Below are 27,453 nucleotides of genomic sequence, written 5' to 3' on the forward strand. Positions count from 1 at the left end.
ATCACGACATAAAAAAAAATTAAAAAAACAAAAAAAATGAGCGTACAATTCTTCCACCAGGTTAAGTTTCGAATCACATTCTTTTGTACAACACGCTTGGACCAAAGTTTGTATGTGACAGATATGAAGAAGATTTAAACACGCTGAAAGGTTGTGTGTGTGTGTGTGTGTGTGTGAAAGAGAAAGAAGGAGACAGACAGACATGGAGAGACACACAGAGAGATACAGGCAGAGAGACAGACAAATATTAGTCACGGACTGTCCTTCCGATTTCTCCTCAGAGAGAGGGGACACACACACACACACACACACACACACACACAGAGATGGGGGAGAGAGCTGTTTGCTGTGTGTCTGAAATCACAGCTAATGTCCATGGCCAATGCTATCGAAAACACTCTCAATGTACATTTTTCAAAATGTTTGACGATCTAATAAATACAGCCTATCGAAAACGAGCAAATACATATTATGCAAAATCATTCCAATTTTAATGTTATGAAGAAGTACGAAAAATTTGCGATTGGAGAATGGGATAGATTTCCCATTGATATCGATGCAGGCTTATGTACGGTTTATGAACTATGGGCACTAATTCATCCTGTGACTGATAACCATAACGAGGATATGATGTCACCCATGCATCATCACAATGGACGACATATCTGGGGTACTCAAGTAAGGGCTATATTATGTAAAACTGGATTCGAGTATGTATGGGCAATGCAAAATGTGGATAATATTCAGTGTTTTCAAAGGATATTCAAGGACATACTAGGAGATGATTTTCGCAAGTGCTGGCATGGATCTGTTGTGAACGATGTTATTTATACCGTCCAGAAATTTTTAGAGCTATTACACATGTCAGCTAGACAATCACGAGCATCGTCGAGTTTTGTGCCGGATTCAGCCAATTTGTCTTCCACTTGATGAAATTCCTCTCTTTTAAAAAAAATGTTTCTCAGGTCCAAATTGTAAGTACTGTAAGGTATTATAATCGCATTTCAGCATCCTAAATTCAGCTCCAGGAATTTAGGATGCTAAAGTACGACATTACCGTATTGTAATTTGCATAGCACTGAAGATCATGTACATTTTTCTTCTTTGCCCCAGACATGAAACGCTTCGTCAAAATATATTATCGCAGTTTGATCATGTTCAGTTGCTGCGAGTAAACCTTAGTGGGAAGTTAGCTTTGAACAAGTTGAAGGCTGCACTGTACATCTGTTGATCTTTGAAAGTCAGATGCAATATTTAATGTTTGAAGAGTATGCTTAGCTCGTGCTAATTTCACTTCTATCCTCATGGACCAGATGGCCTGAAAAGACAGACTCAAAATTAGAAGTAGTAGTAGTAGTAGTAGTGGTAGAAGTAGGAGTAGGAGAAGAAGTAGCTGTAGTACACACACGCACACACTCAGAAATGCATTCTAATTTTCAGGGTGTTTATTGACAGAACAGAGGCATCTATATAAAAACAAAACGTACTAAAGTCATCTACCAATGCAATCAGCAAAGGAGAAAGAAAATGTTCATTTGCTTTCCTCTGGCACCTTAGAATTCAACTGAATTTAAGGACAATCTTGGCCCGGAATGTACTTTATAATATATATATATATATATATATATATATATATATATATATATATAGTGTGTGTGTGTGTGTGTGTGTGTGTGTGTGTGTGTGTGTGTGAAAACAAATAAAACAAAGTTTTAATACATGAATGAACTTTCGCCAAAATCAGCGTGGCAAAATAGCATGATGTGCTTGTCTTCCCGTTAAAAGTATTTTTATTGTGAGCAGCCTCGGTACATTTAACTGATTTCGTTTCTGCTTCTCACAGTTATATTTTCCTTCTGTTTCGGAACAGCTGTATGTACAGCAAATCAAAACAAAATGTGTCCACACGAACATTAAGGAAAAGCATTATTTTCAGTTCATATAACACAAGCAAATCGTAACGAAATATGTCCACACAAACATCAAGGGAAAACATTATTTTCAGCTCATATAACAACGTGCGGCCTATGTGTCTCTGGTCCAAAGATTTCATGACAACAATCAAATTTTATATATATGTATCAGTACGACTGCTCATAATCATACTGTGCACAAAAGAAATAATCCGACTTGACAGGATCAGACTGTACCTGAAACAAATCGGCGAAAAGGAAACGTTCACTTCGTGTACAGTCAGTGAATTCAAAATGTGACGGGGAGGGATGGCAGCTACTCCACTCGCTTTCGTATCACTGCAACAATATATGTACAAGTAATAATGAGAAATATTGTAAAGCAAAACCCTACACTGTAAAGCAAAACCCCAACACCAATTAAAAATTGCAAGAGGTGCATGTGATGGGAATCCCTGCCAACAATCAACATCGACGCAGACACCAATCAATGTACAATTCATGTTAAAACCCATTCCACTCTGCATGCCTGCTACAACACACCCCTGGACCAGCACTGCATGAGACCACTGCAGAAAAAACAGGGTGGTTCACAAAAACGGCGAAAATCGATGAAAGATTTGTTGATTGAATCAGCTGAACAAAGCTTCGTTTTCATGCTTCCCGAATCCGTGAACGGTTCAGTTTAGAACGCCAACTGTACCAAGCAAGACTAAACGAAATTAGAACAGTGTGTTGGTACGAGAATACACGTACCTGGTCCACAGGGGGAGTGATCGTGGTATGAGTTAACTCGTACTTGGAGTAGAATGTGTAGCGTATATGGATTTGTCCGAACGCAGTGACGCCTCCTTGAGCTACTGAAACTGAAACTGAAACTGGAATAGAATGAGTTAACAGAAATGACAGGTGCCTCACATAGCTTTCATATGATTAGATATGGATTTGATCTTCTAACTATATTTCACATCAAAAACACTTTTTGTCAATGTTAGGGATAAAAGGCGGAGCGAACGATTAATATAATAACAATAATAATAATAATATGTATTAAAAAAAAACCAACACGGCTACGTCCGACAGCATTCTTGCATAGTGCTCTTCTGTTGTGTGCCCTGAAGAATGACATTTTCACCAGCGTGAAAGTTTTCCAGAAACTAACACTGATCCCCTTTTTTCCGATTCAACACTGCTCCTGAAAAATCGACAGAACCCCGTTTTTTCATTGGTCTTCTTCTTCTTCTTCGTTCGTAGGCTGCAACTCCCGCGTTTACTCGTAAGTACACCACAAAACACAGACCAAGAAAGAAAAACCAGGAATCGAAAAATTAACCAATAAAACATACAGCATCCCATACATTCATTTTACACAAAAGGAGTAAAACCGACCCGTCCAGTTCACATCCAAGCTACAGACTCCAAGAAAAGTGGCTGCATTTGACTTTCAGTCAGACAAGAGATAAGGAATATGAATACTTCCTACACCAACATACAGCCCACTCATTGTAACAATAATAATAATGATAGTGTTTATATAGCGCTGAATCTTGTGCAGAGACAAATCTAAGCACTTTCACACCAGTCATTCACACACATGCAGAACTCGAAAACTGAAGACGAGGAAGGGGGGGGAGGCTATCTTGTACAACAATACCAGGTACATTAGAGCTGAACAGGGTACTAGCATAGTATGAAGTACAAACAAACAAAGCCAAAAGTGTAAGCTATGAAAAGAATATACGCATCAGCTCAAATAATCTGAATTCTCTGATGTTGCTTCCAGATAGCTTCTGACGAAGGCATGGACCAAGGGTAAGCCATAACACCACACAGGTATATATTTTTTTTCTCAGTTAATTAATGACAGTATGTTGTACGTTTCTACAGTACAAACTTTCCACATAAATATAATTGCATTTAAGTCGCATCATCATCATGTGTGTGTGTGTGTGTGTGTGTGTGTGTGTGTGCACGATAAAACTATCACCTCCAAAGACAACTTTAGTATGACTGATGATAATTTAAGACTTCATCAAACTTCATCATGTCCTCTTTGACAAAATCCAATATCACACCAATTCCTCATGATTTCATCAATATTGATATCGTATTGACACGTGGGCATAACCTTTACCGTGATACAGGTCTTAGAAAATGATCACCAGGAATTGCTTGGTGGATGTTGTTTCTTTTTTACAGCGCTCACACTTGTACTTTGTACACATATTGTCCATTCTCTGCATTAGTTACAACGTGTTCACATGTTTTTGTTGTTGTCGTTTCTAAGCTTATTTCAGGAAGCATTGTTTCAGGTGCGTGTGATGGTATGACTTGTTCACGTGTTATTTGCAGTTGGATCATTATATACTTTGCAGCATGAATCAGCAAGTCTAGATTTTTGACGAACTTTATTTTCTCCTGCCCTTATTATTTGCAGCTTCGTTAAAACATGTTGTAGTTGCAAAATGGCCTATTCTTTAGAACCAGCCGCTCCTAATTTCTAGTTAATTCTCTCTGTTTTGAATAGCACTTGGAACCTTGCTTTGCTGAGAGTGGACGTCACGCTCTCAGATGATGGAACACCAGGGCTGTTCTGTTTCCTCTTCAAACGACCGTGCCACGACTGTTGTCATCTCCATGCCGTGAGTTGTTTCTTCTGAATGGGATGTGTCTGGAAACTGTAACCATGAAATGACATGTTTAGGGCATTCTGTACAGCTACACTATGGTAACCATGAAATGTCATGTTCAGAACTTTCTTCTGTACAGCTACACTATGGTAACCATTGACCACACTATGGTAACCATGATATGTCATGTTTAGGACCTTCTGTACAGCCACACTATGGTAACCATGAAATGTCATGTTTAGTCCCTTATTCTGTACAGCTACACTACGGTAACCATGAAGTGTCATGCTTAGGACATTCTGTACAGCTACACAATGGTAACCATGAAATGTCATGTTTAGGACCTTCTTCTGTACAGCTACACAATGGTAACCATGGTATGTCATGTTTGTGACCTTCTTCTGTACAGCTACACAATGGTAACCATGAAATGTCATGTTTAGGACCCTCTGTACAGCTACACTATGGTAACCATGAAGTGTCATGTTTAGGACGTTCTTCTGTACAGCTTCACTATGGTAACCATGAAATATCACGTTTAGGACCTTGTTCTGTACAGCTACACAATGGTAACCACGAAATGACATGTTTAGTACCTTGTACCCTCTGTACAGCTACACTATGGTAACCATGATATGTCATGTTTAGGACCTTCTGTACAATCGCACTATGGTAACCATGAAATGTCATGTTTAGTACCTTGTTCTGTACAGCTACACTATGGTAACCATGAAATGTCATGATTAGGACATTCTGTACAGCTACACTATGGTAACCATGAAATGTCATGATTAGGACATTCTGTACAGCTACACTATGGTAACCATGAAATAATTTTTGAAGAACTTCTGTAAAGAGACACTTTCAGGGTGATCGATCATGAAAAGTCATGTTAAGGACTTTCTTTTATACAGTCACGGTACGGTAACCATGAAATATCTGTCTGTCTGTGACCCTTTGCACGGGCATGCTGTGGTCACCATGAAATGTCACGTTGAGATTCCTTTTCTGTACAGGCACATTATTGCAACCCTGAAATGTCATGTTTCGGACCTTCTGCACAGTCTAACTATCAAGGTGATCGGGAGGGATGACAGAAATAGGAGCTAGAACAAGGACAATGACCACAATGAAGTACCAGCTTTCATCCTGCAACCAACATCTACCCAGTTCCAGCAATTACTGTTTCGACTACTGCTAATATTGCTATTGCTACTACTACTACTACACGTTGCTGCTGCTTTTGGGACGATTTCTACCACTATCAATACCACCACCACCACCGCTGTTACTTCTGTTACGACTGCTACTGCTGCTGCGGCTGCTACTATTAAAACTACTGTTGCTGTTGCTTTTGTGAGAATTTTGTTTACCAGTACCACTGTTATTGGTTATTGTTCTGTTTCTGCTATTACCACCACCACTACTATCACTACTGCTACTTCTGCTGTTGCTGCTGATAGAGAGAGAGAGAGAGAGAGAGAGAGAGAGAGGGGAGAGAGAGAGAGAGAAAGAGAAACAGACAACAGCACAAGTCATGCAGTTCCCAAGGAGCCGTATCTTGACCTGGGAATGGCTGACTGATGATCTCATCGTACCTGTGTCTCCTACCTTGGAGATTATGGGCTTCGCGGTTTCCTGGATACGTGTCAGCAAACCTCCTTCATGGGCCTCTGGTTGGTCGGTCCGCTTGTGCGACATTCCTGGTGATAAACAACTACTGGTCAGGCCATGCCAGTCATATCTTGTCACTTCCACACCAAGTCGTTGTCATTACAGGAAACGTCCTTCAAATGTGCAATGCTGTATTTTAAATGTGCATCTGGTTATTTCTGCGACATCCTTTTTCTGGGTGGTATGCCTTGTGTGTGTGTGTGTGTGTGTGTTTGCGAGCGCGCGCGTACATATGCGTACGTCTGTGTCTGTCGATGATGCGCCAGTGCCATAATGAACCACACACACATTTGTCAGAGCATTCTTAACGTTTCCAAGGCTTGGCTTGACCTGCGCGTTGGTCATGGAATAAATATCATGTGCGTCTTGAGATTAGAACCAATATACCAAACCAACCCTCATCACCACCCCATTCTGCTGCCTCTCTCTGTCCATCTCTTTGTCCCTCTCGATCTCTCTCTCTGTGACTGTCACGTTGTTTCCTTTTCCCTTTTTTCCGAACCAGCATGTTCATTTCAGACAAAGCTATGACCTTCGTTGGCTGTCTCGCTCTCTATATGTGTCCCTTTACTCTCTCCTTCATATATCCAAACAGCAATAACCACCAGCACCACCAACAACAAGACAACAAGAAAGGTTTGATCCTGTAAATCCTCAAGCACTGCCGAGGAATCATGCTACTGAATGCAGCCAGAGGCCTTGTGGCGAGAGATTTGAAAGGGACTACCGCTTCGAAAGTATGTAGTACTTCACTCCTTCGTCAACAGAACCATTCCTGATTCTCCAACCACAGCTAAACGCACAAACTCCCGTGTCACAAACACTCTGCAGCTGCCAACAAGAAGCTATCAACACTGAGCCACCAAGATATATATATATGTACACACCAATCACACAACGCGCAAACAACCTTGCGTACAGCCTTGCATGTGTTTATTAGTGCGCGTACACGTGCGCGCGCGCGCGCGTGTATGGATGTATGTATTTGCGTGTGTGTCTGTGTGTGTATGTATATGTGTGCTTATGTCTGTGTCTGCGTGTGTCTCTGTGTGTTTGCAAACGCCCTGTTCTGTGGACTAATATCCAAGTTACCGAAACTCTCTTACCTTTCTCTATGATCATTTTCAAAAGGAAGTCCACAGCATGCCTCGTGTCCTGGTCCGGCTCTTTGCTGTTGACCAAAACGTATCTGTTGTCTGCATCTCTCAGAGGGGTGGCCAGCCACTCACATTTCCTGATCAAACTATGGAAATGTACATCAACCGCATCCTTGAACGTGAAGGCGATGATCACCCGATTGTCGTTGAACGGAGAGTCGTGGCCCCAGAGCCGTTTGATGTCCTCGTAGGCTTTGCCCTCGTCTGACGTGTATCTGACGTCACAGCGGACGGCTAAGAGTATGAAGACAGGCATTGCAGATGCCAGCTCCTTCCATTTTCTGATTTCATGTTGTTTCTTGGCGTCCATAAGATCTCGGATGTCCTGCGTGTCGATCACCTGAGGAATGAAATCAACATGCGGGGATGGAATGAGGGCATTGCGCAACCACTTCGTTCTTTAGTTTAGCGTCTTTCCACTATTAGAGATATAAGACTATGACAACAACAACAACAAGAGAGGCATGGCCTTCAAGACTCACTTGTGATAAATTAAGTCCCCTAGCATTAATTACAGAGTAATTTCCCTTTTTCACTATCTGCACCAAAACGTTTGCAAAATAAATAAAAATTCCATGCTTAGCAAAAGAAGTTCCTGTTTGAACAAAAAATGATAATAATGACTCCTCTTGTTGTTGTGTCAGAATAAGAGGTCAAAGTGCCAAGTTTAGAGAATACAAAAAATATATATATAACAGTAAATGCAGTTTGCATATAATTAGGCTTCTTTTTTAAAAAAAAATTTTGTGCCCATCCCAGAGGTGCAATATTGTTTTAAACAAGACGACTGGAAAGAACTGAATTTTTCCTATTTTTATGCCAAATTTGGTGTCAACTGACAAAGTATTTGCAGAAAAAATGTCAATGTTAAAGTTTACCACAGACACACAGACACACACACGCAAAGACAACCGATCACCGGGTTAAAACATAGACTCACTTTGTTTACACAAGTGAGTCAAAAATGGGAGAGGGGGGGTGAAGTCAGGAAACAGAAAAGGCAGAAAACGACTAAATGTGTAACAACATAAAATTAGCTAAATTTAAAAGTAGCAATTCAATAATGAAAACAATCACTAAAACCATGAACATAAAGTACATTAAAGGTGTGTAGAAATAGGGCTATGGATGAATGTCTTTGACAGTTCGACATTAATAACCTTGTTAGAAATGACATTCCAAAAATCGTCTACAGAAAAGGTATTTTATGAGAAACACTTGTGCAACCATCGGTAACATGTTCATGGCGAATAATGCACAATCAATCAAGCCAGATTTTGCCAAGACTGAACCCAGTTGATTCAAATCCTGTAGCTCAGACACACACCCGACAACAAGCCTACTAAAGGTTAATGCTACCATACTCTTGTACAGCCATCAGGGTAGTGGATTCATATTCAATGTTGTATATTCAGCTCAATATAGAAAGGCGGGGCCCAGTCCTCTCCTTCCGCCATTTTTAACTTCCACGACCAAAGTCAGGCACCAATGGAGTGAGGGAAATCGGAGTAAAATGCTTTTTCCCAAGAACACAAAACCAGTCCCAACCCTGGTCGCTGGTGACACGAGCAATGTTCAACCAATGATGAAAGTACAAATAGTAGCTAAAGACAGCACAGCATCCACAGTCATCTCGTGTGTAATACTAAATCAATGATAAAAAAAAGTACACACACTAGCTAAAGACTGGACACAACAGCCACCAATATGGCCGTGCGTAATATTAATCCACTGATAAAAGTACAAATACAGGTTAAATCCCAGGGTGATTTCAACTCAAACTTTAATCATGTTATGATCCAGTAAATGTTCCACAATCAATCGAAGGAAATGAAATATTTTTTGGAAACAACACCAGTGGCATGTACCTGCTTTATTTGCGTTTTCGCCCATGTTCTTTCTTTTCTGATCAATCCGCCTGAGGTAAAGACCATCATCGAGGCCAAGAAACAGAAGAAGTGGATGCAACAGCGCAAAAGAACAGGCCCATACCAGCCTCTGACAAGGCGGGAACAGGTGTCAGTGTTCAGACTGAGAACAGGCCACAACCACCTAAACCACCACTTACACACTGAATCCTGCACTGGTCACCCAGCACGGTGCCCCTGTAGGACTGGCAGCCAGACAACAGAACATCTGCTGCAGTCCTGCCCCCTCCATGAGGTGCTCAGGAAGAGGTACTGGCCCGACCCAACTCCAGTGACCCAGAAGCTCTACGGTTGTAAGAGGACCTGCAGCGTACAGCTGCCTTCATCACTGGACTTTTAATTTGAGGGTCACGAGTTCGAATCTCGGTAACGGCGCCTGGTGGGTAAAGGGTGGAGATTTTTCCAATCTCTGAAGACAACATAATTATGTGCAGACCTGCTAGTGCCTGAACCTACTTCGTGTGTATACACACGCAGAAGATCAAATACCCAAGTTAAAGATCCTGTAATCCATGTCATCGTTCGATTGGCTATGGAAACAAGAACATACCCAGCATGCACCTCCCATAAAAAAGAAGTATGGCTGCCTACATGGCGGGGTAAATAAACAAAACAGTCATACGCGTAAAATGCTACATATCTGTCTGAGTGAGCATGTTTGCATGCCTGAAATCTGACTGAATGGCACAGGAATCGAATGATGAGCGCCCAATGGCAGCCGTCAATTAGCTCTACCCAGGTAGGTAGTCTGTTGTGCAAATGACCCCGAATTTGTCAAGCACTTAAAGCTTGGTCTCTGACCGCTATACAAGTATCCATATCATTCATTCATTCATCATTGATCACAGAGACTCTGGGGTGTCCAGCTGACGAACAAGAAGGAAAAAAGATGACCAGTCCGCTACACACTGTCAACCTATCGGAACTTCCAGAGATCGGCTGCATGTAGCGCGCAGTTCAGCGACTGTTGTTTGAAAGGTTTGAAGTGTGGGATCCACTTCCCCACATCTTCAGGTTCCTGGAGAAGCCGAAAAGGAATCAAAATAAGATAATAAAGGCGGCTTCCTGAGAGTCGACAATGGTGTTTATGGTCGGTTCGGTGCTTTGAGGTGATTTATTTTAATCAGTTGTAACACTGATCAAAGGCTGATTTATTTTAATCAGTTGTAACACTGATCAAAGGCTGATTTATTTTAATCAGTTGTAACACTGATCAAAGGCTGATTTATTTTAATCAGTTGTAACACTGATCAAAGGCTGATTTATTTTAATCAGTTGTAACACTGATCAAAGGCTGATTTATTTTAATCAGTTGTAACACTGATCAAAGGCTGATTTATTTTAATCAGTTGTAACACTGATCAAAGGCTGATTTATTTTAACCAGCTGTAACACAAATCAAAGGCAGCTTGGAGTCAGAGGTGGTTGAAGGAGCAGAGACTGGTTTCTGCCGACATGTAGAAAACGGAGTGAAGGAAAGAAGCTGAAAAACAGGTGTATATCTATTTGACTTTTTTTTCCGACTGACTGTGGGACGTTCTTTGGATGAAAACATGATGAAACTGTGCGTCAAAAATACACTCGGTGAATCGACACCCAGACAATAGGATTCAACGCATAAAGGGACTGCATACTATCCACCAACGAGAGTGTAACTGGGAGGGGTATCAAGTGTATTTGGCATGGCCAGTCTGGCCACATTGCTACAAGAACTACTTCTACTACTACAATTACTACTACTACTACTACTACCATCATCATCACCATCATCAGCATCTTCCATGACACTACCTTGAACGTTTTGCCCGACGCCTCGATGGTGTAATGGGATGCACAAGTGGTGATGAACGAAGGCCCCCAACCCTCAGGAAACTGGCGCTGCCCACAGAGCAGGTTCCCCACGCTGCTTTTGCCATGGCCCGTTTTGCCGATGATCACCACGGCAAATTCCTTGTTCTCTTGGACCGGCACATCTGGTTCTGCTCCCTCTGAGAACAGATTGGTGAACTATGTGTGCATCGGCTCGCTAGAGAGAGAGAGAGAAAGACAGAGAGAGAGAGAGAGGGAGGCAGAGAGAGCATCAAAGAAAGGGCAGGAAGAGATATACAACCACTGTATGGAAATAAGGTGCAAACGTTGGAAGAGGATGGATTGTTGTTTCTTTTGTGGTCTGTTTGGTTGTATATTTTTCAAATGTAAATAGGGTGCATGCAATATCAATATATGGTCTTCTTATCTCTCTCTGTCCCCATTCCCCTTAGCAGCAATGCAGTGATGCTAACACCTCTTTAATGCTTGGGTACACAGGTCAATAACAGCTGCAGAAATATTTCTTCTTTTAAAAAGCTTCAACTCACCTTGGTTGATCACTCTGTTCAGCTGACGACAGATGTTGTCCAGTTGCTCCATTTTCCCCTCCCCCCTGGCCCTGTTGTTGACCTGAACAAAGCGGTTCTTGGCGTCCTTCAGCACACTCTTCAACTCCTCACACACCATCTCCAGCTCTTCCTCCAGGTCCTCGTCCTGTCGGTCCCCGAACGTGAAGGCCACCATGAGCCGTTTCTGGAAGACAGACCTGTCTCCCCATCGGTCCTGGATCGCCTGGTAGATGTCGTGCTCCTCCTTGGTGTAGCGGACGTCACATCGGACTGTGAGAATGATGACGTCAGGAAGGGAGTTGGTCAGCACTTTCCAGCGATCGACGTGTTGCTGCGCTGTTCTTTTGTCAGCCATCAGGTTGGTGAAATCAGGTGTGTCGATTACCTGTGGAGGTAGCACGTCATGTCAGTGGGTCCACTTTGTGGTGTTAAAAACCCTTGAATGCCCCAGCACGTAGCACTTACGTCCGTAGAGACGTCACTGATGACACCATCAAAAGAAGGGACATAATTATCTTTTGAAGGCTGAAAATTCACATGCTTGATCTGCAGCGGTGTATCTCCAGACCATTTTTGGCTGTTTGTTCTATATATTGATTTCTGACTTGGAACATCTCACATCTCTTTTTACTATTTCCCCGGCAAGTCAAGGGCGTTTTAGATGCTTGATTTAAACGTCAGAGTCAAATCAAGTCAAGTCAATCCAAGTCAACTTCATCTCTCAAGAGAAATGAAGAGAAATAACACATGGTCGTGTAGAACACAACACATACACAGAGAAAACAGCCAGGCAATGTCAGATTTTAATCACTGAATGTGTATATTCTGTTCTACGTTTCTTTGTTTCCATTTATCTATTGATGTAACTGTACATTCATTTACCTAATTACCAATGTATTTGTCTAGTCATTTGTTTACTCATTAACTCTTATTGTTATTCTTCATTTGCATTCATTTACTCTATGCATTTGAGACTGTATTCATTTATTTGTTTATTCATTGGTTGATTCTTTTATCTATTTACTTATTCATTTAATCGTTCATTTGTTTTTCTTTTTGTGGCCTCAGCTACATGAATCCATGTTGCACATCTTCGTTATATCCGTATGGTCGACTGACTGACTGACCAGCTGACCGACTGACCGATCCATCTATCTATCCATTCATTTATCTATCTAACGCTCTACAGTACAGCACAGTACCTTCAGATATCTTCCCTGCACTTCAGCAGTGAAGCTCTGGGCATCCGTTGTCGTAGAGGACAGACCCCGACCCACCGGGAAGTTCTTGGCTCCCGTGATTGTGTTGGCCAGACTGCTTTTACCGTTGCCCGTTTTGCCGATGATGAGCACGCTGTACTCTCTCTTGCTCTTCTTGGTCTGGAATCCCGGATGCGTTGCTCCCGCCGGGGGGGATCCCGCGGCTACAGGCGCCTGTGTGTGGCGGGTCTGGTGACTGGTGGCCTCTGTTTCCTGCAGGGGATGCTGGTGGGTCTTGTGTGCAAACTGTCCTCGCGGTGCCGGTGTCGGTGGTGGTGGTCGTGGTGGAGGAGCTGTTTTTAGAGAGCAGACGTAAAGTGACTGTGGTGGTGGTGGAGGTGGAGCTGTTTTTAGACAGCAGAAATACAGTGACTGTGGTGGTGGTGGTGGTGCAGCTGTTTTTAGAGGGCAGAAATATAGTGACTGTCGTGGTGGTGGTGGTGAAGCTGTTTTTAGAGGGCAGAAATATAGTGACTGTGGTGGTGGTGGTGGTGGTGGTGTTGGTGGTGAAGCTGTTTTTATAGGGCAGAAATATAGTGACTGTGGTGGTGGTGGTGGTGGTGAAATATAGTGACTGTGGTGGTGGTGGTGGTGGTGGTGAAGCTGTTTTCAGACAGCAGAAATAGAGTGACTGTGGACGGGCGCAATAGCCAAATGGTTAAAGCGTTGGACTTTCAATCTCAATCGAGTTAATTACCGCCTTGAACAAACCCATCTTAAAGGTAACGACCATTTACCATTAGGTCGTAAGACTTAAATCCCGCCTTGAACAAACTGTAAAGGCGTTTACCATCAAATCGAGTTAATTACCGCCTTGAACAAACCCATCTTAAAGGTAACGACCATTTACCATTAGGTCGTAAGACTTAAATCCCGCCTTGAACAAACTGTAAAGGCGTTTACCATCAAATCGAGTTAATTACCGCCTTGAACAAACCCATCTTAAAGGTAACGACCATTTACCATTAGGTCGTAAGACTTAAATCCCGCCTTGAACAAACTGCAAAGGCGTTTACCATCAAATCGAGTTAATTACCGCCTTGAACAAACCCATCTTAAAGGTAACGACCATTTACCATTAGGTCGTAAGACTTAAATCCCGCCTTGAACAAACTGTAAAGGCGTTTACCATAAAACAGACTTAAATCCCGCCTTGAACACACTGACCTGAAAGGCGTTTACCATCAGGCTGTAAGGTTTAAATCCCGCCTTAAACAAACCCATCTTAAAGGCACTTACCATTAGGTCGTTAGACATAAAAGCCCGCCTTTAACAAACCCATCTTAGAGGCATTTACCATTTGGTATTTAGACTTAAATCCAACCTTGAACAAACTGACCTGAAAGACTGTTACCATCAGGCTGTTAGGCTTAAATCCCGCATTGAACAAACCCATCTCAAAGGTAACGACCATTCACCATTAGGTCGTTAGACTTAAATCCTGCCTTGAACAAACTGTTAAGGCGTTTACCATCAAATCGTTAGACTTAATTCCCGCTTTGAACAAACTGTAAGGGCATTTACCATCAAATCGTTAAGCTTAAATTCCGCCGTGGCGAAGTGGTTAGCGTCGCGGACTGACGGCTGGGAGGACGTGGGTTCGAATCCCAGTGGAGGTGGGTTTTTCGGCCCGTGGCCGGCTCCTACCCAGAGTTGAGTGTGCTGTGGGCTTAAATGGGGAGACTGGGACCACACAGTCAAGTGTCATCCACTTCAAGGATGCGTCTTTCGGTGTGTTGCTCTAATTACCTGACCAACAGTGCAAGTGTCTGTATCTCTCGGGCCTGGTTAACGCTGGGATATCATTATGACAGGAAGCATAGAGTACCATCAAATCGTTAGACTTGAATTCCGCTTTGAACAAACTGTTAAGGCGTTTATCCTCAAATAGTCAGACTTAAATTCCGCCGTGGCGAAGTGGTTAGCGTCGCGGACTGACGGCTGGGAGGACGCGGGTTCGAATCCCAGCGGAGGTGGGTTTTTCGGCCCGTGGCCGGCTCCTACCCAGAGTTGAGTGTGCTGTGGGCTTAAATGGGGAGACTGGGACCACACAGTCAAGTGTCATCCACTTCAAGGATGCGTCTTTGGGTGTGTTGCTCTAATTACATGACCAACACTGCAAGTGTCTGTATCTCTCGGCCCTGGTTAACGCTGGGATATCATTATGACAGGAAGCGTAGAGTACAGCCTTGTCACGCAGTCCCAAACCAAATTGGACCTCCATAACAACATCGTCATCATCATCGTCATCCTCCTCCTCCTTCATCGTCATCAGTATAAACAAAATAGTCTCAAAGTCTGTGGCCTTTCATGCCCTGCTCTCATGGTGACTTCAGTTTCGATGCCCCTCCACTTCCGTGCTTGGGACGAGTCCTGTCAATGTCGTCAGTGTCGGCAGATTCATGGGGGCTGTTGTTTGAGGGACGTGGTGGCGGTCTCCACTCTGGGAGAGACGCTCACTCAGTCTGGCTCCGCGACTAAGCCATTATTGTCGTTAGTAGGGGGCTTAGTAGGTGGTGTCCTAAGTATGTTAAAACAGAACAGGCACCACTGAACACCACCGAAGTGACTCAGCAGCAGTGCAGGGTCTCCTCTGGTGTGTGGCCTCCAGGCGACCTAACATCGATGGTTCCCTGTGGACTGCCGACGCTGGAAATGCGACGGACGAACCTGGGTGTGGCCGGGTATGGGGAAATCTAAATGAGAGGCGTGGGAGTAATGCCACTGAAACGCGCAGATGATGGGGCAGCAAAAAAAAAAACCAACAAAAAACAAAAAACCAAAACTATAAGGGCATTCACCATCAAATCGTTAGACTTAAATCCCGCTTTGAACAAACTGTAAGGGCATTCACCATCAAATCGTTAGACTTAAATCCCGCTTTGAACAAACTGTAAGGGCATTCACCATCAAATCGTTAGACTTAAATCCCGCTTTGAACAAACTGTAAGGGTATTTACCATCAAATCGTTAGACTTAAATCCCACTTTGAACAAACTGTAAGGGCATTTGCCATCACGTCGTTAGACTAAATTCCGCTTTGAACAAACTGTTAAGGCGTTTACCATCAAATCGTTACACGTAAATTGCGCTTTGCACAAACCGACCTGAAGGGCTTTAACCATTATGTTGTTAAACGCAAATTTATCCACACGAAAGCGATCCGAAAGCATGCAACTCACACTGTGCTGTGGCTGTGCGGGTCGGCACAACAGGGGGCGCTACAGCCGGCTGAGGGAATATTGGATCTTCATCAGTGGTAGGGGCAATGAAGTCGGGGTGATCCACCTTGACAAAGGTTAAGGAATCCACCGAGCTCGTGTTGCCTGTTGCACAAAAAACAGTTCAAAATCTGTAAAGACTGCAGTCGCCAGTATTTCCTCCCCCTCCACTAGACCTTGAGTGGTGGTCTGGGCAGCTGGTCGCTCGAATGAGACGATGAGCTGAGGTCACGTGTGCAGCAAGCATATGGCGGACGTTAAAGAACCAACGGCAACAAAAGGGTTGACCCTGGCAAAAATCCACTTCGATAGGGAAACAAATTTTAATAATATTGCAAGCAGAAAAAATACAATACAGACGATAACCCTTTCGACGAGGATGACAAAGTCAAGCAGATGGGAGGACTACTTCAGAAAGCTACTCAACCCAACCAGCAAAAAACAACACCCCTACGTCCCCAGTTCAACCCCAGATGCCCGAAACACACAGAACCCAACATCCTAGAGGACGCAGTCCCGAGAGCAGTGACGTCCAGCCCAAAGAATGAGGCCACGGTGTGGATGGAATCACAACAGAGGCCACTGCCGCATGCATGCGGAGAGACTGGCATCAAGTGCCTCACCACCATATTCCACGAGGCATCGAAGGAAAGTCGTGTCCCGGACGACGAGCGGATGTGGTGCCTGTATGTGAGAAAAAGAGGAGCAAGAAAGCCTGCAGCATGTACAGAGGCATCTCCTTTCTCAGTCACACTGGCAGGATCTTCGCCAAGATCCTGAAGCAGCTCACCTCAGGAATACTGCATATATCCACTTCTCAGATCGAACCAGTGTTTAACCCTCGATCTTTCCTCACCCCTCCTCTAGACCTAGACCTCGGATTAAACAATAAACCGATAGTCCTACCCCGCGTGCAGCATGCCTATAGCACGCCGCGACAAAAGGCTTGTTCCAGCAAATTTCTGGAGAAAATTCCACTTCGACAGTAGGCTAAAAAAGAGAAAGAGTTTACCGACTGGTGGAATGAAAACCTCGTGTGGCCATGAACTGAAGCGACGCGCTCTTTTCAGAGAAAGCAGCCGGATTTCCACGGCACAGAAATCAGCTGTGACAAGCACTAATACAGCACAACTGTCTGTCCTCTCTATTATAACATACGCAAATACACAGCTCCGCGCTCGAATAAACATGCTTGTGTCCGGAAATAGAAGAACAACATCAGCAACAAGAACTAGAACATCGAGAAAAAAAGAACAGGAACACGAGAAAGAACACGACTACAAACAGAAATGCAGATCAAGGAAAAACCAACAGAAAAACATGGCAAAAAGAAAGACGGGGCAAAAAATCCGACTAAGAACAACAAGGCAGTTTTCCTGTGACAATTGAGGAAGATATAATTGCAACAACAACAACTATTACTACTACTACTACTGTTGCTGCTACTACTACCGTTCATATTACTACTACAACTACCAGTAAAAACGAAATAAACGGGGAAAAAAAACACCAACAAGAATAAAAACAAAGAAAAGACAAAAATCTAAATCGCACAACCATTACAACAACTACTACTACAGCTACTACTACAACAAGTAGTACTGCTTCTACTACTGCTGCTACTACTGATATTATTGAAAACAAAGAACGAAAAGAATACATAGGACACGGGGGATATATATATATATATATATATATATATATATATATATATATATATATATATAAGAAGAACACGAAGACAGTTGTTTTCATTTTGCCCCTTAGGCAGCTTTACTCCGCTTTCGGGGGTGTGCATGCTGGGTATGTTCTTGTATCGATAAACAGTCAGAAGAGGAGGGTAACACACACACACACACACACACACACACACACACACACCTGAATCCACTTGAAGGGAAGCTGCTTCAGTTTCCATGGCTTCTTCCGAGGCATCCATCTTCGAAACTGTGTTTCCGACAACACCTGTGCTGCAGACATCTGCGCCGTCTTTGCTGAAGCTGGCTGGCATGTGAGGTGGTCTCATCTCTGTGACGTCTGCAGATTCAGAGTGATTGACTGACTGACTGATCGATATGAATAACTGCAGCTTTTGAATGACTGATACATGGCAGGGTAAAAACGGTCATACACAAAAAAGCCCCCTCGTGTACATGTATACGAGTGAACGTGGGAGCTGCAGCCTACGAACGAAGAAGAATAAAAGAATGATTGAGTGAGTGAGTGAGGGAACGAGTGAGTAAGTGAGTGAGTGATCGATATAGATACTTATATAACGTCTATGTTCGGTCAAATACCAAATTGTAAGCGCTTCAAATACAATGACTGATTTCCACAACAGGCTGCCTCTTCAGATAGAGCGGCTCAACTGAGAGCCTGCCTTTAAAGCGTTAATTTTTCGTTTCTGGTGTCATTCAGTTTCTGTCACGCATGTACACACACACACACACACACACACACACACACACACCTACTCGAGGAACAAAATTCTGTTTAAAATTGGATTTTTGACGCATTACAGTATGTTTGACTATATTTCTGTTGGGCCATATCACCTTGTGTGCTTTACAGGAATCAGTGGACATACTCATTAGCCAAACACATGTTATAGACGTGATTATGCCCCGTCTGTATCCAACAGTAAAGATAGAGCTGTATCATCAATGATTTCTTCAATACAATGGGAAATCATTTACAGGAAAGCAAAGAACAAGAAGAAGGGGGAGGAGGAAGGAGGAGAAGAGGAAGGAGGAAGAGGAGGAGGAGGGAGGAAGAGAAGGAGGACAAAGGAGGTGGCTGAAGGAGGAGGAGGAAGAGCAGGATGGGTTGGAGGAGGGAAGAGGAAGAGGAGGAGGAAGGAGGGGGGAGAAGGAGGAGAAATAGGGGGGACAAGAGGAGGGGCGAGGAGGAGGAGGAGAAGAAGAAGAAGAAGAAGAAGAAGAAGAAGAAGAAGAAGAAGAAGAAGAAGAAGAAGAACAACAACAACAACAACAACAACAACAACAACAACAACAACAACAACAACAACAACAACAGAAACTATCTATATTGAAGAATAATAAACAAGTAATCTCTTTTTGAAAAAAAAAAAAAAGGAAGGAAACGCAAGTTACCTTGACACTTAGGTTCGACGGAGGCCGAAGCAGCGTTAGTGTCCATGTTTTCTGACGTACTGGCGTTGCTGACGTCATAGGCCTTTGGCGCGTCAGCGCTGGTACCGTCATGGGCCATTGGCGTGTTAACCGATAATGGATCTGTCTCCATGCTCGTCACAGCTGAAGTGATCAGACGTTTCGAGACAGGGGAAAGAGACAGGGGTGTCTTGGTAATAGGGTTGTGAGAGGGCGTTTCAGGGAAAGAGAACCCCAAATTCATAACACAAAACGTGTTGTTTTTTTTTGTTTTGTTTTTTGTTTGTTTGTTTGTTAAATTTATTCCAGGATTGAGATTTTGGCCATGGTTTATTCTTTGAAACTGTTATTGCTAATCTACATCCAATGCAAATAATACAAGCATGTATGAAGGAAAAAGAAGAAGAAGAAGAAGAATGCATATCATGTAAATTTAACTTTGATTTTTGTGCACATCTTTTTTACCTTTGACTGATATTTACACCTACATTTCCATCATCAAGATGTGTCTTTTCAGCATACAACAAGAACTGCAGTTATCTTGAAATTAAACTTGTCGGCCATTTCAGTTACATGTGTGTGAATATGTAGTGTGCATGCGTGCGTGCGTGTGTGCATGTGATGGTGTATGATGGTGTGTGTGTGTGTGTGTGTGTGTGTGTGTGTGTGTTTGTGTGTGTGTGTGTTCTTATCTTTTATTCACGGGTTTTATTTTAATTCCAAGATCACATAGTGCAAGGAACAAAATTCATTCGACGAACGATTAACATTTACGACTAACAAACATTAACAATAGCATGTGAAACATTTTCTAATCTTAACTTTTTTTTAACAAAAAAGCACCTCTGTATGACAGATCTATTGTCACTGCATCAGAAACTGGTCCCAATATGGAATAGATGTACATAAATATACATTCCATGTGAAAGTATTAGTGCAAAGGATCCCACTTTTCTATATAAAAGACATATAAAATTGATAAACTTATCCTCCCTTACCAGTCATGATGTATGTATGGAGATCTACACTAAAATGAAGCTCCAGATAGGAAATACAAGATCTGCTTGTGAAAACCAAAATTCCGACCGCTCTGAGACCAACAAATAGTTTCAATACGCTGGGAAAAAAACCTACTAACCCGTCTCTTGTTCACATCACTCTGTGTGTGTGTGTGTGCGCGCGCGCGCGCGTGTGTGTGTGTGTGTTTTCGGGTTGTTTTTATTTTTCTCCTTTTTTCCTCAACTTGAAATTGTCTTGTAAGACGCTATATGTCTCCATTAAGATATTACGACCAAAAATACTTCACACACACACACACACAGAGAGAGAGAGAGAAAGAGAGAGAGAGAGTGATGATGATGTGTTCCCAAACATGGTTTATCATGTGATTATGACTGATGTCGAAGGGTTCTTCTTTCGGTTGGTTTTTTTTTTATATACAAATAAATGTGCCATCACTGTCGTCACCATTGTCATACCACCATTTCAAAACGTTAGAAGCGATACACACAAGATAAATAATAAAAAAAAGGTGGGAAGGGAGGGAGGAGGGTGCAGGGGGTGGTGGGGGTGCCAGGCTGGCTGGATAAGTTCAGCAGAACAAATGCTCAATAGATAGTAACGAGTGGCAACTGTTTATCTACGTGCTAGCTGAATCGGTAGCATAAGCAGCACTGACCCCGAAGTTGTGTGCCTTGTTTACACTCCTTTCCATTTGAGAGAGACTTCCAACCTTCCCTTTTCACACTACGATTCGTATTAGGCTTACGACCATGAAACTCCCACTGGCATCTGGCCAGAAGCACCTCACCATTGTCAGTGCCTACGCCCCAACCATGACCAACCCGGATGAAGTGAAGGCGAAGTTCTACGAGGACCTTCACTCTGTCATTGCTGCTATCCTTAAAGCAGACAAGCTCATCATTCTTGGGGACTTCAATGCTAGAGTTGGCTCTGACTACATCTCCTGGGATGGAGTGATTGGAAAGCACGGTGTGGGCCACTGCAACCCAAATGGATTGCTTTTGCTTCAGACTTGTGCACAGCACGAACTGCTGATAACCAACAGTTTTCTGCCTCCCTACCCGTAACAGGACGTCATGGAAGCACCCTCGCTCAAAGCATTGGCATCTCATCGATTACGTCATCATCAGGAAAAGGGATAGGCAAGAAGTACGTGTAACAAAGACCATGTGCGGCGCCGAGTGTTGGACAGACCATCGCCTTGTAGTCTCGAAGCTGAATATTCGAATCCAGCCCAAGAGACGCCCCCAAGGCCAGAAGGCTCCAAAACCACTCAACATCGCTAAGCTGAATAACATCACCATCAAACAGTCCTTTGTGGAGCTGCTGGAAGATCGTCTGGAATCTGCCTGTCTGGACAACCAGAATGTGGAGTCTGACTGGAGGACCCTGCATGAACTGATCTATAGTACAGCTTCAGAGATCCTGGGACCCATGACCAGAAAGCACGAAGACTGGTTTGATGAAAACTGTGATGAAATCAAGCAGCTTCTGGATGAGAAACGCCGTCTGCATCAAGCCTACCTGAGCAACCCAAAGTCCACATCCAAAAAGGATGCGTACGATGCCATCCGCAGGACTGTTCAGCAAAAGTTACGCCAGATGCAGGATAAGTGGCTGAGTGACAAAGCTGATGAGATCCAGGGATATGCTGACAGGCATGATATGAAGAGGTTCTATGATGCCTTAAAAGAAGTCTACGGCCCCACATCCTCAGGATCATCCCCCCTCCTCAGTGCAGATGGGAACACCTTGATCACCGAGGAGAAAATTCTCGAACGCTGGGCTGAGCACTTCAACAGTGTCTTAAATCGCCCTTCCTGCATAAATGATGAAGCCATAGACCGTCTCCCACAAGTCCCCATCAACGAAGCACTGGACGATCCGCCAACACTTCTTGAGACCCAGAAAGCAATCCGTCTGCTATCCAGTGGCAAAGCACCTGGCTCAGACTCCATACCAGCAGAGGTCTACAAGGATGGAGGCACTGTGCTGACTGAGAAGCTCCATCAGCTGTACTCACTCATGTGGAAAGAAGAGACGATCCCCCAGGATTTCAAAGATGCATCTATCATTCACTTGTACAAGCGAAAGGGGAACCGCCAAGCCTGTGATAACCATCGGGGCATTTCCTTGCTCTCCATCACAGGCAAGATACTTGCCAGGATCCTACTAAACCGCCTCACAGCACACCTTGACCAAGGTCATTTGCCTGAGAGCCAATGTGGATTCCGGAAAGAGCGCGGAACCACCGACATGGTGTTTGCTCCAAGGCAGCTGCAAGAGAAATGTCAGGAGCAAAATGCTGATCTGTTCTCCACCTATGTCGACCTCACTAAGGCCTTCGACACCGTGAGTAGAGAGGGACTGTGGAAGATCATGGCCAAGTACGGATGCCCTCAGGACAATGGCGAAACATCTGCTCCTTTTGCTGTCACAAATGGTGTCAAGCAAGGCTGCGTCCTGGCTCCAACGCTGTTCAGCCTCATGTTCTCTGCAATGCTTACTGATGCCTTCAGAGATGGCGATGTTGGAATCGGCCTAAAGTACCGAACAGATGGCAAGTTGTTTAACCTCAGAAGGCTTCAAGCAAAAACGAAGGTCATGACAGACATCATCAGAGACTTTTTGTTTGCTGATGATTGTGCCCTCAACGCTGGATCTGAAGCTGACATGCAACTCAGCGTCGACAAGTTTGCCACTGCCAGCAGGAACTTTGGCCTTACCATCAGCACGAGGAAAACTGAAGTTCTCCATCAGCCAGCCCCAGGGAAACCCTACGTTGAGCCCAACATCACAGTCAACGGTCAGAGACTCAGTGCGGTGGAGCGGTTCACATACCTTGGCAGCACACTGTCACGAAATGCGACCATCGACGATGAAGTGAACGTCAGGATTGCAAGAGCAAGCGCAACTTTTGGCAGACTCAGTGCAAATGTCTGGAACAGAAGAGGCATTAGTCTTGAGACCAAGCTAAAGGTCTACAGAGCAGTAGTTCTCCCCACACTACTGTACGCCTGCGAAACTTGGACAGTGTACCAACGACATGCCAAGAAGCTGAACCACTTCCACACAACATGCCTCAGGAAGCTACTGAACATCAAGTGGCAAGACAGGACCCCAGACACAGAGGTGCTCGCAAAAGCCACCCTTCCCAGCATCTTCACCATCCTGATGCAGTCCCAGCTTCGCTGGGCTGGACACGTGGCGCGCATGCCAGACCATCGGCTGCCCAAAAGGCTCTTCTATGGCAAGCTGCAACAAGGGAAGAGATCACACGGAGGTCAGAAGAAGCGCTTCAGAGATACTCTGAAAGTCTCTCTTAAAGCGTTTGATATCAACCCTGACTCGTGGGAGGAATCTGCAGTGGACCGTGACAAATGGCGCGCTGCTGTGCACAAAGGTGCCAAGTTGCGCGAGGCCAACAGGACTGCAGCAGCTGTTCAGAAGAGACAGGCCAGAAAGTCACAGGCAAACAAGCTCCCTGACAATATGCCTGTCTTTGTCTGCCCCAACTGTCAGCGAACATTTCGTGCGCAGATTGGACTATTCAGCCATCTGCGCATTCACAGATAGATTCATGAGCATCCTCCCTCACACCCCACCACCACCCTCCCCCCATCCCCCAGCTGGATGACAACGATGGTCATCATCGATCTCGATGGACACACCACCACCACGATTCGTATGGTGCTACATGTGATGTTTGTACACGCAACGGTGTGAGTCATGGTCAGCTGATCTCTAGTCTCTGTTGCCTTAACCCCTTGACTTCTGACGAGTATTCTCGGCAGTGACGGGCTGGTGCCTAAGATGAGATTGAGGATACACGTCGGTCATAAGATTGAGGATACGTCGGAGATAAGACTGGGGACACACGTTGGAGATAAGATTGGGGATACACGTTGGAGATAAGATTGGGGAAACACGTCGGACATAAGACTGGGGATACACGTCGGGCATAAGATTGTGGACACACGTCGGACATAAGATTGGGGGACACACGCCGGACATAAGATTGGGAATACACGTCGGAGATAAGATTGGGAATACACGTCGGATATTAAGATTGGGGATACACGTCGGACATAAGATCAGCTATACATGTCGGACATAAGATTGGGGATACACGTCGGACATAAGATTGGGGACACACGTCGGACATAAGACTGGGAATACACGTCGGACATAAGAATAGGGATACACGTCGAACATAAGATTGTGGACACACGTCGGACATAAGACTGTGGACACACGTCGGACATAAGATTAAGGGATACACGTCGGAGATAAGATCGGGAATGCAAGTCGGAGATAAGATTGGGGATACATACACTTCGGAGATAAGACTTGGGATACACGTCGGCGATAAGACTGGGGATACATGTCGAACATAAAACTGTGGATACATAAGACTGAGGATACAGGTCGGAGATAAGACTGGGAATACACGTCGGAGATAAGACTGAGGATACATACAAGTCGGACATAAGTCTGGGGATAGATAAAAGTCGGAGATAACACTGGGGATACACGTCGGAGATAAAACTGGGGATACATGTCGGACATATGTCTGGGGATACATACACGTCGGAGATAAAACTGGGGATACATGTCGGACATATGTCTGGGGATACATACACGTCGGAGATAAAACTGGGGATACATGTCGGACATATGTCTGGGGATACATACACGTCGAACATAAGACTGAGGATAGACGTCGGCGATAAGACTGGGGATACAAGTCGGACATAAGTCTGGGGATATACAAGTCGGACATAAGTCTGGGGATACATACAAGTCGGACATAAGACTGGGGATACATGTCGGAGATAAGACTGGGGATACATACACGTCGGACATAAGACTGGGGATACATACAAGTCAGACATAAGTCTGGAGATACATACAAGTCGGACATTAGTCTGGGGATACACGTCGGACATAAGACTGGGGATACACGTCGGAGATAAGACTGGGGATACATACACGTCAGAGATAACACTGGGGATACATGTCGGACATATGTCTTGGGATACATACACGTCGAACATAAGACTGAGGATAGACGTCGGCGATAAGACTGGGGATACATACAAGTCGGACATAAGTCTGGGGATACATACACGTCGGACATAAGACTGGGGATACATACAAGTCAGACATAAGACTGGGGATACATACACGTCGGACATAAGACTGGGGATACATACAAGTCGGACATAAGACTGGGGATACATACAAGTCAGACATAAGACTGGGGATACATACACGTCGGACATAAGACTGGGGATACATACACGTCGGAGATAAACACTGGGGATACATACAAGTCAGACATAAGACTGGGGATACATACAAGTCAGACATAAGACTGGGGATACATACACGTCGGACATAAGACTGGGGATACATACAAGTCAGACATAAGACTGGGGATACATACAAGTCAGACATAAGACTGGGGATACATACACGTCGGACATAAGACTGGGGATACATACAAGTCAGACATAAGACTGGGGATACATACACGTCGGAGATAAAGACTGATGATACACGTTGGACATAAGTCTGGGGATACATACAAGTCGGACATAAGACTGGAGATACATGTCGGACATAAGACTGGGGATACATACACGTCGGAGATAACACTGGGGATACATACACGTCGGAGATAAGACTGGGGCTCACGTCGCTTACCATTTCCCAGTGTACTAGACTTCTCATTCCTACTATTGTAATCAACTTTAAAGAGTTGACTTTCGGTCTGAGGGTCCCGGGTTCGAATCTCGGTAACGGCACTTGGTGGGTAAAGGGTGGAGATTTGTCGGATCTCCCAAGTCAACAACATATGTGCAGACCTGCTTGTGCCTGAACCCCCTTCGTGTGTATAAGCAAGCAGAAGATCAAATATGCACATTAAAGATCTTGTAATCCATGTCAGTTTCCGGTGGGTTCTGGAAAAAAGAACATTAAATTTTTATACCCATGCACATCGGAGTATGGCTGCCTACATGGCGGGGTAAAAACGGTCATACACGTAAATGCCCACTCGTGTACATACAAGTGAACGTGGGAGTTGCAGCCCACGAACGAAGAAGAATAAGAAGGGTAAACCACGTTGCACAAGTAGTTCTTACATTTCTAATTCCTGCCACGCCGATTTCATTTCACATGAGTAGTCAAGGAGTTCAACGTGGGCATTTTCGGTACAGGTTTCCAACTGTTCTCTGTTGCGTGTCCGAGCCACCACGGCAGCGATACCCCCTGTACAAAGCCGGACAGCTTTTTGATCGAACCTCAAGCACAGCAGCCACCATCTGGAAACCTACACACTGACATCATGTCTGTTGGTCGGAACCCGCCAATACATCTGTTTCCGTTTCAGTTTCTCAAGGAGGTGTCATTGTGTTCGGACAAACCCATATATACGCTACACTACATCTGCTAGGCAGATACCTGACCAGGAGCATAGCCCAACGTGCTTAGTCAGGCCTTAGGTTCATGCATATGCATTTGTGTACCTATCTATGTGGGTTTCTTCTGCAGAATTTTGCCAGAGGACAACACTCTCGTTGCCATGGGTTCTCTTTCAGTGGGCGAAGTGCGTGCTGCACACGGGACCTCGGCTTGTAGTTTCATCCGAACGACTAGACTTTCGGTTTGATTTTCCAGTCAAAGGGCGAGAGCGGGATTCGAACCCAGACCTTCACGGAGTCTGTGTCGGCAGACGAGTGTCTTAACCATTCTGTCACCTTCCTCTTAAATATCCAAAACATCGGAATCTGGTCAATGCCCTGTGTCAGTTTCCTACATTCTGGGACCTGTTTCAATGAGACTCAGGTTCGTGCGTCTTGCAATGCAGACATGTGAGAAATCTTGTGACGTGTAATCGAGAGGCTTAAAATTGACGCGAACTGACATGAGTTACATGATAAACAAGAATATAAACAATTGTCGACAGAAGCCGTCATGTTTTTGTTGCTGTTGTTGTTGTTGTTTGGGTTTTTTGTTTTTGGTTTTGGTTTTTTGGTTTTTAACCATTGAAATGTTTGGGGAGCCAAAATCGCAAAGAGCGGCTATGATTAGCACAAACTAATAGGGCATGGCAGTGTAGATGAATTTTTGGA

The 27,453-nt window shown here is 44.2% G+C and overlaps 1 protein-coding gene across 4 annotated transcripts in view; it reads right to left on the reverse strand.

Annotated features, from left to right (window-relative positions):
- Positions 1-1,598: 1,598 nt before the first annotated feature.
- Positions 1,599-27,453, reverse strand: part of LOC143291726 (GTPase IMAP family member 8-like) — a 27,081-nt gene continuing 1,226 nt past the window's right edge. The window contains exons 2-11 of one of the 4 annotated variants that reach the window (XR_013056577.1): positions 19,274-19,435; positions 18,042-18,197; positions 16,122-16,265; positions 12,883-13,232; positions 11,660-12,065; positions 11,094-11,290; positions 7,324-7,714; positions 6,142-6,246; positions 4,451-4,591; positions 1,599-2,252 (exon numbers count right to left, since the gene is read on the reverse strand). Coding sequence is in view for 3 of the 4 variants with exons in the window: in XM_076601776.1 (XP_076457891.1) it covers positions 4,481-4,591; positions 6,155-6,246; positions 7,324-7,714; positions 11,094-11,290; positions 11,660-12,065; positions 12,883-13,232; positions 16,122-16,265; positions 18,042-18,197; positions 19,274-19,424 (1,998 nt within the window). In the remaining variant the exon portion in view is untranslated. Of the gene's footprint in view, positions 4,592-6,141; positions 6,247-7,323; positions 7,715-11,093; positions 11,291-11,659; positions 12,066-12,882; positions 13,233-16,121; positions 16,266-18,041; positions 18,198-19,273; positions 19,436-27,453 lie in introns of all 4 variants that reach the window. The other 3 variants (XM_076601776.1, XM_076601777.1, XM_076601778.1) reach the window with 3 other exon arrangements.

Source organism: Babylonia areolata, chromosome 17 (assembly GCF_041734735.1).
Source record: "Babylonia areolata isolate BAREFJ2019XMU chromosome 17, ASM4173473v1, whole genome shotgun sequence".
In the NCBI taxonomy this organism is placed as follows: Eukaryota; Metazoa; Mollusca; class Gastropoda; order Neogastropoda; family Buccinidae; genus Babylonia; species Babylonia areolata.